At 42.3% G+C, this 16,587-nt stretch overlaps 1 protein-coding gene across 1 annotated transcript; it reads right to left on the bottom strand.

Annotated features, from left to right (window-relative positions):
• Nucleotides 1–1,364: 1,364 nt before the first annotated feature.
• AVPR1A (arginine vasopressin receptor 1A) lies at nucleotides 1,365–9,042 on the bottom strand. Its single transcript, XM_020786036.3, has 2 exons — nucleotides 7,869–9,042; nucleotides 1,365–4,145 (listed from the first exon to the last, which is right to left on the bottom strand). Exons 1-2 carry the CDS (start codon nucleotides 8,896–8,898, stop codon nucleotides 3,859–3,861), a joined length of 1,317 nt encoding a protein of 438 aa, XP_020641695.3. The 5' UTR covers nucleotides 8,899–9,042; the 3' UTR covers nucleotides 1,365–3,858.
• Between the last annotated feature and the right edge of the window lie 7,545 nt (nucleotides 9,043–16,587).

Consider the following 16,587-nt stretch of genomic DNA (forward strand, 5'->3'; position numbering starts at 1 on the left):
ATTACAGGAGACTCATCAACTTTTAATTCAAAGTAGGAAGGACCATTTGTGGTCAGACTAAAGATTCATCTTGTTTGGTAACAAGGCCAAGCAGATGCTTCCAGGAAGCTTATAAACAAAGCAGAACTTGGAAAAGTTACTGGGTATACTGGCTGACATGTTTCTAAGTGCTCTAGTTAAAAGGCTAACTTTTTCAAGAACTAAAACAGATCACGCCCCTTCTCTGTTCTTCTCTATCAGCACATTATACCTAATTGTGGAATCTTTCACCTTAATAACTAGAGCTTAGACACAAATATTTACAGTTACAAGTAACTAGTTATCTTTTCAGTAATGATTAATGTGAACAATTATAAATTTCCATTGTAGGTGCAATTATTAGCACCCAATTTACTTACATGTAACAATTAATACCTAGTTACTTTTAAACATTACTTCTAATCAGCATTTTAAGGGACATTTTGAGAAGAATTGTTCAGATTACATGACGGGGTTATGTGCCCTGTCACCTGTATGGCCATAGGCAAGATGTACAGTCTAAAAGCACTGCCAGTAGGAGGTAGTGGTAAATCACTTCCAAATACTTTATACCTAGAAACTGGACAGCACATTTTTACTGTTGTTATTGGTGATGAGCATGTCAAGTTCAAAACAAAACAAATTCTTAAGCTTACTTTTACGCTTTTCAGTCTCTTTTTCCTTTAAGTGATTACAGAGGCATTTTGAAAATAAACTAAAACTTATTTCTTCAAAACCCAGTTCTCATGATTTAGTACTACATTATGAAGAAGCAGATTGGCACAAGAATTGCTATATATTTTGAAGCCAAATGCAAAAAACATGCCTTGTGAGCCAATACACATCTGTCTGAATTTCTCCAACCCTTTTTCTAGTTGATTTTAGTTAAATGATTAATATAGTTTTTTCTGCTTTATTTCATGTAAATAGCCCTTGAAGAAGGCTGAAAAGGCTAAGTCAAAATGTTTCATGATTTTAATTTGGAATGAAGTGCATACTGTAATTTTTACATCCTGAGACCAGAGTATCTTCTTGGCCTGCAGCTTTTACTATTGTCCCACCCTAATAATGCTAGTTACATTTTAATTGTGCTTATTCATATGGATTGGGATGGGGGGTGGATTTCTGTTCCTTTAATTGGCCTGGCAACACCGTGTCATGGAGCAAAAATTTGTAATTCTTCCATGTGATTTACTTTGAAAAGTTAAAAAGTCATTGCTGAGATTTTATGTTTTGGAACTGGCAAGAAGTTGTTCATGGAAGAAAAACATATGGTGCTACTATAGATAAGAACTTTATGTGAAAGGAAATACACAGTAAGATAATTACACAGGCGGTGACGCTAAAGACAAAAGCATGGAGTTTATTTTGTTATCCACAAACTGAATATAACTTAGCAAAGTAATGATGCTGCAAAGGCAAAGTACTGTATATTACTTTTCTCCTGTTATGTGGCACACAAGGATATGATCAGGACAGACAAACAACAAATAAAGCTAAGAATCTTTATACTTAGAAAATGATGGTAAATTGTGGTTATTTTCTGTTGCATCCCATTATTCTAAATTACAAGTCTTGACTCAACTTGTGCAGCCTTCATTTCGATTACTGAATGAAATTCCCACTCCCAGCCAAAAAACACCTTGTGTTGCGTTATAGGGCAATGTGTGGGAGAATGCTAAATGACTGGCAATCTTTTGTCTAACAAAACTGGGAGAGAGATTCTAATCTGTACCACTGGAGGTGAAAGTTGAAACCTACATCTCTGATCTGACTCTGCAGCTGCCCCACCCCCCATACTGAACCTTACTTTTATCAAAGAGGTCTGGCATACACAGCGGGTCTTAAATGTTGGAATGTTTATTGTGTCTTTTCCATCACTCACAGTTGTGTGGTGCCCAGTCTGATGAAGAATCACATAGGGTCAAAAAGCTAACTCATGCTTGTGATTTGTATCACCCACCCTTGCTTTTGAATGGAATGTTGGCTCTATGGCACTAATCTAGAAAGAGATTAGACAGCACTAGCATCCAGTTGCTGGGCCACACCTTCCTGACTTGCATCAAGCCCTCTGAATTGTCTACCATTACAATATTTATCAGAGGAGCATGAAGGACCAAGTCAGTTTCATATATATTGTTGCGGCAGGCACATAGGCCTCAGCTGCCATATGTCAAAATTTAGAGACCTACATGTCCACTTTAAGGTCCTTCTCAATCCTTCAGACACGTCACTGATTTCAACAGCAAACACGAAATATGGCTGGAAGTTCACATCTCTCGAGCACATGAAACATTGAAACAACATTTTGTCAACTCTGTTTAGACCAGTGTTTCCCACCTTGGGTAACCTAGGTGTTCTTGGACTGCAACTCCTAGATACATCAGCCAGCACATCTGGTAGTGAAGGTTTCTGGGGATTTTACATCTGGGTCCAAGAAGCCTTCATCATCATCTGTGCTGCCCGGGGTTTCTGAGAATTGCAGTCCAAGAATTCATCAGTTATCCAAGGTTGGGAACCACTAGCTTAGACCAAAGGAAGAAACTATTGCTATTCTTTTGTCTTCAAGAGCAGAAATGGTCTGTCCAATGAAAAATTAAAGTGGTGATCAAAGCTCAGAGGCTAAAGTCTATTATGAGCAAGGATTTAATCCTTCTCAAACACATGACAGTAGACTTAATGAAAAAATTAGTCCTACTTAGAGTAGACCCACTGAAATCAATAGCTTCAAGTTGCTGCTAATAAGTTAAATTAAGCTCAGTGGGATTTCTCTGAGTATTGAGGGCTAACTAGATTTAGCCCGACTACCACAGTCTACATTTGACCAAACTCTGGGAGGCAGTGGAAGGAAGGAGGGCCTGGCGTGCTCTGGCCCATGTGGTCACGAAGAGTCGGACACGGCTTAATGACTAAGCAACAACAACAACAACAGTCTACAGGCAGCTTGCATAAGAAGTTGCAATGTAGACAATAAACACAATACACACAATACTTTCTCATACACATAAGTCTTGGGTTCCCATTTCCCACATTAGCAGAAAGTATCTTCTAGAAGTTCAATGAATGTATAAACCTCCATTGGCTAAGAGTTTGCTATGCACTGCTGGCTCCGCAGTTCAATGGTTTGAATACCAAGAGTCAGGAGCCAGCTTCCCCACAGGGACCCTCAGCTTGTGGAAGGGCAGAGCCAGTTTGTGTGGACTTGGGCAGGCTGCATAACTCTAGGAAAGATCGCCATAAGTCCTAATCTATTTGATGGAATGTATATATACATAGTATTACTCAAGGAAGTTCTAGACTGACCAATTCACTTAGGTCTCATTGCTTTTGGAATGATTCAAATAAAGAATAGCTGTGATCATCTTATGTTTGTCTAAGTATCAGTAACTTTGAGGGACCAAAACAAAATGACTGTCATATATTTAGTTACACCCATGCCAGCCAGCTGGTTTCCATTAGATCCAGCTATAAATCATATACAAGACTGCATTCCAAGTGAGAATCTGAAGAAATGTTTTTACTGTGATAAAACAGCAACTGCATTAAATATTACAACTCATACATTATTAATACTCAGACTGCACATTTAAAACTGTCCTTACATGTATTAGTATCTTCTCCCAATTTTGTTGAATACCCATCCATATACACTTTTGAGAAATTACTTCAAAACCTTCATTTACATAAATGCAGAGTTGGAAGGAAACCATCACACTTATAAAAATAGTAACTTTTATTTTATTTTTGTCAGTTCATTTGACCCCCATGAACACTTGTAGTTAAAGTGCTAAAGTGCTGCTTGGCACTCAAAGACTAACCAGTTTTTAAAAAATCAGAGGCTCATAAAGAAATGGGTATGAACTTAATAGACTGTGATGAATTTGGAGATTCTCTGCATGTGTCCAGGCTATTTGTTGGACTTCTGTTAGTTGTGAAAGAAGTCTGTCTCCTGCTGATGCTCTCAGAATCTTCTTTTTTCAGCCTTTGCTTTATTTTTTTACAGCACAGGAAGCCCCGTATGAAATCCTGAAGAAGGTGCCCACTAAAGAACATGTAGATCCATGGATTGCAGCAACTATTTAAGCAGGCCAAAAGGGCAGTGACTGTAATTAGAACATCCTCTGACTCTGTAAAGACAGGGGGAGAGAGCACTGTTTAGTAAAGATCTGCAGTCTTGTGCGCTATTAACCATTTATTAACTATAACTAATTTCTATGTGTAATTTTTTTAAAGAAAGAAAATAAAGAACTAAATAGTTTTCCTTAAAGAGAATAGCTCAGTGAGTTGGGTACCTGCCTGCAGAGCCAGAGATTTGGAGTTCAATTCCCCACTGTTCCTCTGGAAAACCAACCAGACTATATATTCTAGGGCAAGCTGCACAGTTCCAGAAGAAGGATATGCTAAACCACTTCAGAGTAGTCTACACCTAGAAAACTATGAAGAAGGCTGCTATTAAGTAGGGATCATTGTTGTTGATAATGGTAATGATATACTGTACTTCTTATTTCTCAGGTTTGCTGGTGCTTGGAAGCAGACAGAAGTGTCAAGTTCTAAAAAACTTGCAGGAGAGAGGATATCTTTGCAACATCATTGATAATATCATCATCATCCAAGTTCAATAAGAGCTTACTTTTGTAGGCAATAATTCCATGAGGACAGTGTGTTGCATCTTCAATGGAAAGGAAAAATGGCACTTGATTTATCATGCATAGATCTGGTTGGTACACAGTTGTCCACTATAACCCTTGACTGTATAGTCAATAGTCAAGGGTTATAGTGGACAACTGTGTGCCAACTAGATCTCTGTGTGTGTGCGTGTGTGGGTGCGTTCGTATGTACGTACATACATGCATACACCCACACACATATAAACATAACTGAAAGCTGCCATACATAACACTCTTTTGTATCTCATGTTAAAATTTAGACTTTTTGTTACAGGGTAAGCTAACTAAAGCAGACTACTGTATAACATTAGACAATGCCTATTTACAAGCATGTAATCATCAAATCTAAAAACAAAAATAAAACAATTTCACACTAAATGCCATATGCAGTGCGGGGCGGTTGCTTAACCTACGCCATATCGCTCTTGAGACCAGGCATTCCATGAGCTAAGTTAGAGGCAAGTCTTCCCAAAATGGTGAGGGTGAATCAAAGCCCCAGCCATTTTCTCTCAGCTGGAACTATTTGATACCTAACTAAATTTATTCCTAAGTGACCCCAATGAAACTAACATAGGAGGAGCTGGCAATTCATACTCCCAAGTTTCAGCTCAAAGCAAATGAGGTTAGAAGCAAACTGACGATTCAGAGATCAGAAGGTCTTAGCTTAACATCTCTAGATTGTTATTTAAATCTGAGGTACAAAGACTGAGGGTAACGAAACATATAATAAATTGTATATTTACTGGAGAGTAAACACACCCACCCGAAATATATATAGGAGCGGACTGACCATTGCTTCATGGATTGCTGCCTTGTCATGGCGAAGGGGCTTGAGTAACTCAGAGAAGCTATGGGCTATGCCGTGCAGGGACACCCAACACGGACAGGACATAGTGGAGAGTTCCGACTAAACGCAATCCACCTGGAGTAGGAAATGGCAATGCCACTCCAGTATCTTTGTCAAGAACGCCCCATGATCAGAAACAAAAGGCTAAAAGATATGAAGGTGGAAGATGGGCCCCTCAGGTCGAAAGGCGTCCAAAATGCTACTGAGGAAGAGCGAAGGACAAGTAGCTCCAGAGCTAATGAAGTGGTTGGGCCAAAGTTGAAAGGACGCTCAACTGTGGACGTGCCTGGAAGTGAAAGGAAAGTGCAATGCTGCAAAAAAAAATACTGCATAGGAACCTGGAATGTAAGATCTATGAACCTTGGGAAGCTGGAGGTGGTCAAACAGGAGATGGCAAGAATAAACATCGACATCCTGGGCATCAGTGAACTAAAATGGACAGGAATGGGCAAATTCAACTCAGGTGATGATCATATCTACTATTGTGGGCAAGAATCCCGTAGAAGGAATGGAGTAGCCCTCATAGTCAACAAAAGAGTGGGAAAACTGTAATGGGATATAATCTCAAAAATGATAGAATGATATCAATACAAATCCAAGGCAGACCTTTCAACATCACAATAATCCAAGTGTATGCACCAACCACCATTGCTGAGGAGACTGAAATTGAACAGTTTTATGAAGATTTACCAAACTTTCTAGATCTGACACCAAAGAAAGACGTTCTTCTCATTTTAGGGGACTGGAATGCTAAAGTAGGGAGTCAAGAGATAAAAGGAACAACAGGGAAGTTTGGCCTGGGAGTTCAAAATGAAGCAGGGCAAAGCCTAATATAGTTTTGTCAAGGGAACAAGCTGGTCATCACAAACACTCTTTTCCAACAACACAAGACGCGACTCTACACATGAAAATCACCAGATGGGCAATACCGAAATCAAATTGATTATGTTTTCTGCACAAAAGAGACCACATTGCTAACATGCGCTGGATTACGGAGAAAGCCAGAGAGTTCCAGAAAAACATCTACTTCTGCTTCATTGACTACACAAAAGCCTTTGACTGTGTCGACCACAGCAAACTATGGTAAGTCCTTAAAGAAATGGGAGTGCCTGACCACCTTCTCTATCTCCTGAAAAATCTATATGTGGGACAGGAAGCAACAGATACACCTGGATATGAAACAAGTGATTGGTTCAAAATTGGGAAAGGAGTAAGACAAGGCTGTATATTGTCCCCCTGCTTATTTAACTTATATGCAGAATACATCATGCGAAAGGCTGGACTGGGTGAATCTCAAACCGGAATTAAGATTGCCGGAAGAAATATCAATAACCTCAGATATGCAGACGATACCACTCTGATGGCAGAAAGTGAGGAGGAATTTTTAAAAATCTTGTAATGAGGGTGAAAGAGGAGAGTGCAAAAAAAAAAACAGTCTGAAGCTCAACATCAAAAAAACTAAGATCATGGCCACTGATCCCATGGAGGCAATGACAGATTTTACTTTCTTGGGCACCATGATCACTGCAGATGGGGACAGCAGCCATCAAATTAAAAGACGCCTGCTTCTTGGGTGGAAAGTGATGACAAACCTAGACAGCATCTTAAAAAGCAGAGACATCACCTTGCCGACAAAGGTCTGTATAGTCAAAGCTATGGTTTTTTTCTGTAGCAATGTATGGAAGTGAGAGCTGGACCATAAAGAAGGCTGACGATCAAAGTATTGATGCTTTTGAATTGTGGTGCTGAAGGAGACTCTTGAGAGTCCCCTGGACTGCAAAGAGAACAAACCTATCCATTCTGAAGGAAATCAACCCAGAGTGCTCAATGGAAGGACAGATCCTGAAGCTGAGGCTCCAATACTTTGGCCATCTAATGAGAAGAAAAGACTCCCTGGAAAAGACCCTGATGTTGGGAAAGTGTGATGGCAAGAGGAGAAGGGGACGACCGAGGATGAGATGGCTGGACAGTGTCTGCGAAGCAACCAACATGAATTTGACACAACTCCGGGAGGCAGTGGGAGACAGGAGGGCCTGGCGTGCTCTGGTCCATGGGGTCACGAAGAGTCGGACACGACTAAACGACAACGACGACCATTGCTTCCACATAAGCAATCTAAAATAAATGGATTTAGTCTTGGGATATTGGAGAACCAACAAAAATGGCGACATCCCCTGACCTCCTACCCCATCCACATGCTGCTGCGGACAAGAGCAGCGCCTTGTTCCACGTTAGAGGTAATTTTCGTTTGGAAATCGAAGCCACTTCAAATTCACACCAGCGAAGCAAGCCTAGGGGGCCAGTGTGAGAAGAGGGGCAGAACGGGGGGTACCTACCGATCCAGGAAGCGTGGTCGTCCCAGACGGATCGCATTTGGACGGTGAAGAAAGGTGCCCAGCAGACGATGTAAGCCGAGACGATCACAAAGGTCATCTTGACGGTGCGGATTTTGGCGCGGGAGATGTTCTTGACGCTGCTGACACAGGGCGTGAGCAGGAGCCCCTTGCGGAGGGCGCCCCCTGGCGGCGGAGCCCTCTCCCGCTTCTGCCGCCGCGTCTTGTCGCGGGCGTTGCTCCAGATGTGGTAGCAGATGAAGCCGTAGCACGTGGCCAGGATGAGCACCGGCGCCACGAAGATGCTGCCGGTGATCCAGGTGATGTAGGCGCGGGCCCCCCAGGGCCCGACGAAGTGCGCCCAGCAGTCGTAGACCTCGGAGCCGCTCTCCACCTCGCTGAGCGAGAAGATGAAGTACTGCGGCGTGCTGAGCAGGAAGCTGAGCGCCCAGGCGGCCGCGATCATGCCCCGCGAGCGCTTGGTGGGCTGCTGCAGCGTCTTGAGCGGGTGGCACACGGCGATGTAGCGGTCGGCCGTCATCACCACCAGCATGTACGCCGAGGCGAACATGCCGAAGACCTGCAGGTGCTTCACCACGCGGCAAAGCCCGTCGGGCCCGTGGAAGCGGTGCGTCACCTCCCAGCACAGCTGCGGCAGCACCTGGAAGAAAGCCACCGCCAGGTCGGCCAGGCTGAGGTGCCGGATGAAGAGGTGCATGCGGGACGCCTTCTGGCGCGGGGTGCGGTGCAGCGCCAGCAGCACCAGCGCGTTGCCCAGCACGGCCAAGGCCAAGGTCACGGCCAGCACCGCCACCTCCAGCTTGGCCAGCTCCTCGTCCCGACCGTAGCGGTTGCTGCTCCCGTTGGCCTTGCCGTCGGACCACGGCGGCGGCGGAGCGCTCACCCCGCGCTCCGCCGCCGCCGCCGCCTCCGCCGCCTCTCCCACCCGCTCCGGAGTCCGGTTCCAGGCGGGCGAGGCGGCGGCGGCGACGGCTGCCCAGGTGGAGCCACCGCGGCCGTCTCCGAAGTGCATGGCGCGGCGGTGGCTTCCTCACACGTCGGCTCCCGGCGCTTTCCCGCCTTCGCTCCCGCGCCCGCACTCAACCTCGAGCGATGTAGGGTTACTGAAATCCGACCGCCGCTGCTGTCCTGGGCGGTGCCCAAGCGCCCCCTCCTCTCTCTGAGTGGGAACCGGGAGCCCGACGAATAGGGCTGGCCCTCAGGTTTTCAGTACTCTTTCTGCGCGGAGCTTCGCCCCGAGCAGGCTGCAACTTCTCCCCGCGCTTTTTCTATCACCTCACCCCCTATCCCCCTCGCCGGCTTTCCCGCGCTCTCCCCTGCCTTCCAAGCCCCGACCCTTCCTTCTCCTTCGACGCCAGCGCGCTTCTGTTTCTCTCCTCCTGCTCTCGCTACCTTTTCCTTCGCCCTGCTCTGGAATGAGCCCTTGTCCCGCCCCCTTTCTTTCCCCTCGCTTCCCCCAGCATCGACTCCCTCACATTCCGGTCCCGGCGTCGGACTCTGCCGCCTAGTCCCCTCACTTTCGCTCTCAGCCCTCCAGGCTTTCATCAGGAACCCTTTAAACTGATTTATCCCTAGGGCAGCGAGTGGGCAGCGCTTGACGCCACGGCCACATTCTTTTCTTCTTCTTTTTCTACCCCTCTTACCTCAGAACTGGTTTTGCGCTTAGGTCTTCCTTGTAATAAACCTCTCTGGATGGATGCCTCTGTCCCTCAAAATGCGTCTCTCTCTGAGAGCTCCTGAGACAACCATCTATAGCTATCCTTTTGTGTCGTTTTTAGCCTGAGTGGTTATTAAGAGTTCCTTGCAAGCGCACTCTGCTTAGCGTGCATGTGGGAATTCCTCTTTATCTTTGCTAACTACATCCAATGCCCCCTTTTTTTAAATAAAAAGGACTATCCCATATCTTGAAGGAATTCAACAAGTAAATTTTCCTGATTATTTCCCCCTGTTGAATTTCATGCAGTACTTAAAGGGTCAGGAGATTTTCTTGGGCAAGGAGCAGTTTCAGTGCTGCTACTCTTGCCTTTCACCTTGGATCTTTTAATTCCCTGAATCTCTTTTCATTCTTAGCACAACCGAATCACAAGGCTTCTTGGTGATACTGTATTCTGATGTGCATCACACAAGAAAGAGCAAGAATCAAGAGATCTATAAAGCAGAAAGAAGTATTGGTGGTCCTTTGAATGGCAGAGAAGGAGGGAAACTGATCTGAGAGGTAGAAGGAGGCAGAGAGGCAGATGTCAAAGAGAGGAAGTGTATAAATAAGGTGGATTATCTGATGGGGATGAAGAACACTGCAAGAAGCAATGGTAAGTGATATATCAGTTGAAGATGGCCCCCTGCTTTCTTTTCTGAACTGGCCAGATCTTGCCCAAATTCTACCTTTTCCCCTGATCCAGCAGGGGTAGATATTCCACAGTACCATGCTGGTTGGATTTGCCTGCAGTAACTACAATTATGTAGTAAGTAGTGAGCTTAGAGACATGGGAAGCTGCCTGTATTTGTATCCTATTGGTTACTCCCACTAGTGTAATACTACACTAGTAGCATTGTTTTCAACAGCAGGTGGTGAAGTCAGCATAGGCATTGCCTATCACACAACCATTGTGTGATTTGGTGTGTGATAGTAAATGTTATTCTAATTTGATGCTGAAGGTTATGCCACTGGCATTAAAGATGGAGGAAATATGCAATGGAATTCCATCTGCTAAGAAAGAGGACTGGTTCATTTAGTTTGGTCTTGTTGTTACTAGATGGATTTTCCCTCCTGTTGTACTGAATACTTAACCTTGGAGTTTCTTAGTGTGGAACAGAGGCTCCGCTACTAAGCCAAGGACTCCCCCTTCATCGACATAGATTTTTAACTACTTACAACACAGAAATATTCATTGAAAGGTAGAGAAAAGCTATGCTCAGTTACTCTGTGGGTATATGAAAGGATGATAAAACCATATTCAGGTACAGGTATATGGAAATTTATTTTCCACAAACCTAATTATTCATCTACAAGGTGAAGCAAAGGGCTCTTTCTTTACAATGTATCATTCAGAAAAATAGTTTGCTACCTTTGTTCTTGTCAAGTTACTCTTGACTTATGGAGACCCCATGAATGAGCAATCTCCAAAACGGGGTCCTGTTTAACTCTTGCCTACCATCAATTAAGAACTGTTCCCATTTGCATTTGAAACACTTTAAGCGCGGAGGCTACAATCTGCATGCAGTCTGCTCTGCTCAATATCTTCATTACTTATAAAAATGCCCACTGTTATTCAAAGGAAGCGGGGGAAACCATTCAGGTAGTATAGTTTGTTCCTTGTTGTCTTTGATATGTGTGCCTTCATCGTTCAAACTCATTGTTAGAACTATTATTAAATGAAGTAAGATATTACAGTGAGATATTACAAAGCATGCGTGTTTGTACTGAACACAAAGGGGATTAATTGCTGAATAAAGATAACTGTGCCACACTTCTTCAAATTTGTCAATCAGAACAATATATTTAGAAAATATTACTTCTATGCTGATTAGTCTACATACAAAAATCAACATATCTACTAATTAAAGCTTGTAGCACTATTGATGTACATGTGATCATATCAGTGATACCATTTTATTCAGGTTTATTAAAGCTAATGGGAAATGCTTTGCAATGAAATTTAAAATAATCTAATATTACACTCAGGTGATCTGAGCTCAGCGGTCTATTGCATCTTAATCTGTGACTGTATTCAATGCCATCTCTGGCAGTGCAATTTATTTGAATCTTATAACCCTCCAATGCTGTATGAACAAAGATTGTTCAAATAAAGCTTTTTGTTCTGCATTGCTTGTTTAGTCAAACACTTATAAGTTACAGTCTCTGCCATTACTTGTCAATAAGTGGTGACATACAAACTGAAACAAAACAAGTTACGCAAACCATAATATCATAGACATTTTTCCTATTTATCGACAAGGAAAATATTTTGCCTCCATTGTATTCCATAACGCACTAATGGATTTATATCATTCTAAACCCTGGATTTTTCATCTACCACAACCCTAGGTTCAGGCTGCTGTATAGGCATACAGAATTTGGTGATCTGTCCACAGATAAATATACTGTAGAACACAAGGACCATAGGTTCTGTAGTTTATTTATTTTTTAGTAAATTAAGTGTCCTGTGCATTTTAGCTTGGTTGATCTTCATTAGGGACAGAATTTGTAAACCTAATATACTAACTTATTAATGTTATAAATACTTTAAAATAATAGAAAAGGGACACATGATCAAGGTCACAAACAAAACTAATATTCATGTATACACTTTCCATTTTCAAAATGGAAAGACAAAAGGTATGTCAAACTTAAAAATAAATAATGGGCTAAATCCAACCTTGCACTAGTGGAAGGAACTATGCTCCTTCCCTTGCAGGCCTCCAGGCTACTGAAAACAGTCCAGAGGGTTTCCCAGCCCATCAGAACTGGTTCTGGGGGCTGGACGGTGGGGGTGGGGGGCTGTTATGAAGAGGAGGGATTTCATCTCTCCTGTTTTCCTGGTTTTGTTTAGAAATGGCTAAAATGCTCCCTGACTCTGGAACTCCCTCCCACAGGAGGTTAGGCTGGCCCCATCTTTACTGTCCTTCCACAAGCAGTGAAGACCTTTCTCATATGAAAATCCCATAAGAATATGCTTTCCCTGAGTGAATGGCCGCCCAGAGGGTTTTTTTAAAAAAATGATTGTTGTACCTTATTGCATTGAATATGTTTTGGTGTTGCTTAGGGTTTTTTTTTTTTTTTTTTTTTTTGGTATTGTGTTCATTAGTACTTTTAGTATTGTATACTTATTCTTACTAACTTAAATATTGTCTTTTAATTGTTGTAAGTTACCTTGGGTCCTTTGTAAGGAGACTGGAAGGTTAAAACATCATAAATAAATAAATAAATAAATGAAAATGCATATATACATACCCATATATACATATTTTTCTGTGTACTGTAGTTGTCATACCCAGGCAGTCACAGAAAAACAATTTCCGAAACTGATGTGGGGGAAGGACATAAAATGTAGATAATCATGATGTGTATGAATGTATTAAAAACAAAGCTCATGGGTGGCAGAATGGAGGAGACCCTCCCTCCCTCCATCCAAGGATTTCCCCCTTGCTTCCCCTTTCTTACAGTAGTAACACTAATTGGTTTATATGGTGACACACTATGAAGATTTCATGGTCAAAGTTTTCACTGACAGTTCTGGCACTTGGAACAAGCAACACTGTCTCCTACCAAGTCCACCCTGAGAAGACGGTAAATTTCCACACACACCTAACCAACAAAAAGGAGGAGAATGCAATACTCTCCTGCCTTCCAAAAAAAAATAAAACTAAACTAGCAAACATAAAGAGAAAGTTTGTTACTTTAAGAAGTTAATAGGGCTCAAAAATGTTGCCATTTATTTTCCCACACTTGTAGATTTACTGGTCAGTGCTCTGGGGCACAGCCCTGGTTGTCCTGCCCTAGCAACAGCCGTGCCAAAAGCATGTGAGAAGTAAAGAACTAAAAATACCATTATTAGTTCCATTATTGGATTGAGAAGATAGGTGGTTTGAGAGAGGGGGTCAGGGAGGCCGTACATGTGCATATAGAAAATCCCTCACTCAACAGGGGTGGAGGCCTTAGATACAATCTGTCTCCTATTGATCATGCTGCCCTTTCATCCCTCCCCAGAAAGATCAGGACCACGCCCACCAGAAAGACCACTCTTGATTACTGTTAACAACACATGACAATGGGTGGAGGAGGGCTGCAGAAGTAGGATTGTCACTCATCCCCCATCCTTTGTCCATCTAGGGAGCCTATTCAGACCAGAGGGAACTGAAACCAATGTGGAGGATATATCAGGGGTCTCCTATCAACTCTCTGAAGAAGCTGCTTAGATGAGTAGCGAAACATTTCAACCTAAGAAGAAAGAAGTCCAGTTGTCATGACTCAATGTCCAGCTAACCTCACCTGGATGACTGAGAATCTTCACAGATATATTAATAATACCATACTAGTCTCATATATTTCTGTGACTTTTAAATCAAGGAAAGGAAAGTTCTTGTCCACCTATGGACAAACAGCTAACAGGTGCCTCCATCCAGCCTGCCAGGTTCTTGTTCCAGATCCTGCCCCAAGCAGGTATAGTCTTGTTTCCAGTCATTTTGTGCTGACAAAGATTTTTAGAAAGGACTATTGCTCTGGGAGACAATGGGGGGTGCATTATTTTGAAGGAGGCAAGATCCACTTCTCAGCAATGCTGTTAAGCTGTTAACAACCCTAATGACAGCATGGGGGGGCTCTGCAAAGTTTGCTGCTGGGATGGAAGGGGCCTGATTTCCCCTCTACAACACTGCAATCCTGTCCCCACCCATGGTTCCCACATGCTATCAGAGTTTTAAAAAATTGAACTGCTTTTCAACCTATTGTATCTGTGGCTGTGTTAGAGTAGAGAATGTGTGCGTGTGCGCATGAAAGGGGTCTTGGTAATTGTGCTGGGAAGCATGCATGTTTATGGCGGTGTGAATGAATGGGGTTTTGGCAATCAAGTTTAGAAAAGCCATGTGTCCACCCTGGAGTAGTCAGTGGGTTGTGGGCAATGAAGCTGCTGCTATGCTGCTCTTCGTATTTTTGCCCGATTCCCTCCATGTAAGAACTGCTAAAGTCAGAATGAGCTACATTTTATTACTGTGCCAAAGAATTTTAAATTCGAAGTGATCAATAGTTTTCCAAACCACGTAGGTGCAATTAAGCTTTTCCTGTGGATGTAACCTCACACTACTTCCATAAGGCCTTAATTCAGACAGGGATCATCTCTGCCAGCTTGGTTTTATGGACAAGAATAGGCAATTGTCCGGAATATATGTAACCCCACACATCTCTCCAATTGCTTTGGCTGCTTCTTCAGGTAATGAAAACAGAAACTCATGTCAGCAACCAAGATATGAATGTGGAAAGGATATGTCTCGCTTGGACTGTGGTGTAGCAATAGCATCCAAATGAGAAAATCCAAACTACTTCAGAAGGAAGTCAAAGTTGATAGCTGAAATTCATTCAATCATGAATGATGTGAAGAAAATGGATTTGGAAGGAGCAAAAATATTATCTCTCAGAAAATAAGAGCCTGAAGTTGTTAATTAAAATTGACTGGCCATAGGTAGAAAACAAGCAGATGGAAGTACTTTTAAAAATATATACTCACAGTGCAGATAATTATGTTTTGGAACACTATTAATTTAAAATATTTTTATCCCTCCTTTCTTCCTAAAAGGCCCCAAGGTGACTTACATAATTGAAAAACAACATTTAAAATCTAAAAACAGTAAGTATACATATATTAAAAACAAATTAAACAAATATTATATTAAAATGGTAAATAAAATCAGTATTAAAACATATTGAAAACAAGAGAGCACAACAATCCATTTAAAACTCCTCTCAGACCACCAGTTGGATATTGTGGATATCCAATTGATATTGTGATGATTGTGGCCATAGTAGGGATCACAACTTTTGAACAGGAGGTCTTTATTTGTGTTTGAGAAGAAAAAATTGCAGGCCACAGTCCTGTATATACTTACTTGGAATTATGTTCCACCGGATTCAGTAGGAGTAAACATGCATACATTTAGTCTCTCCGTGATGTTGTTGTTGAGAGAAGCAAAGAGATGCAGGTGTTTCCAGCTTTCTTTCTGGCAGTGCAAGAGATGGTCTCTAGGATTATTTGCATACTTGGTTCTCTTCTATAGCTCTTCAGTATTCTGACAAGAGCAAACCACAGGGGGTATCTCTGGTATTTTAAGCATAGGCACTGCATCCTGCTGGCTTATAATTCTCTCTTGGTTTACCCAGGGGGAAGTAAACACACTAAATTGAAATAGGGAATAATGTGTTAACATAATACTTAGAATTGTCTGTTTACTGCACCTTATCTCTTCCTGGCATCTGTGTGAGAGGCAGGATCCCCCCATGGACACATCTTTAAGGAGTAACAAGTAAAGGGCTGAATAACAAATGGGAGGAAAACGCTATGTAAGAGCACTGAGGATTTGCTGAAAGAAACAACCCTCCCCTCCATACACAGAGTACACATAGAAATTATACTCAACTGGAAGCCACAGGTAAACCTGGCTCTGTAATAAGTGTATGTGTGTATACCATACAAATCTGTGCAAAGTCCCTATTTTGCTGTGGATACTTCATGTTTTCAAGTGCATATATCTTAAATGAAGGCAAGTATTTCATTCAGTGTGATGGGTGAATCGGCATGCAGAAATACAATGAGTTAAATTGAAACTCACAGTTCAGTCTTATTTGCAGAATCCCAGTATGAATACCATGCTGCAAGAAGCAGCATGGGCTTAGAAAAAGGTAGATATCAGTAACAACTGAAAGGAAAAAAATGACAAGAAAACAAGCCATCAGGGAGGCTTTTTGGATACCCTTCCTTGGGGAAAGAAAAAAGCTCTAGCAGGCTAGATAGGCATTTCTTGGAAGTGATTCAGAAGAGGCTGTTTTATCTTTGGACTATGTAATTTCTTTGATGTCTCTTATTCTGTAGCTCAACTATCAACTCCAAATTTTCACAGGCTTTAATATCCATTGACTGCAAATTATCATTTTAAAAAATTCACTGCATTTGCAATTATGGTTGCTCCCACATGTACAGTCTGGAAATGTCAT

This window comes from Pogona vitticeps, chromosome 5, assembly GCF_051106095.1.
Source record: "Pogona vitticeps strain Pit_001003342236 chromosome 5, PviZW2.1, whole genome shotgun sequence".
NCBI classification, from domain to species: domain Eukaryota; kingdom Metazoa; phylum Chordata; class Lepidosauria; order Squamata; family Agamidae; genus Pogona; species Pogona vitticeps.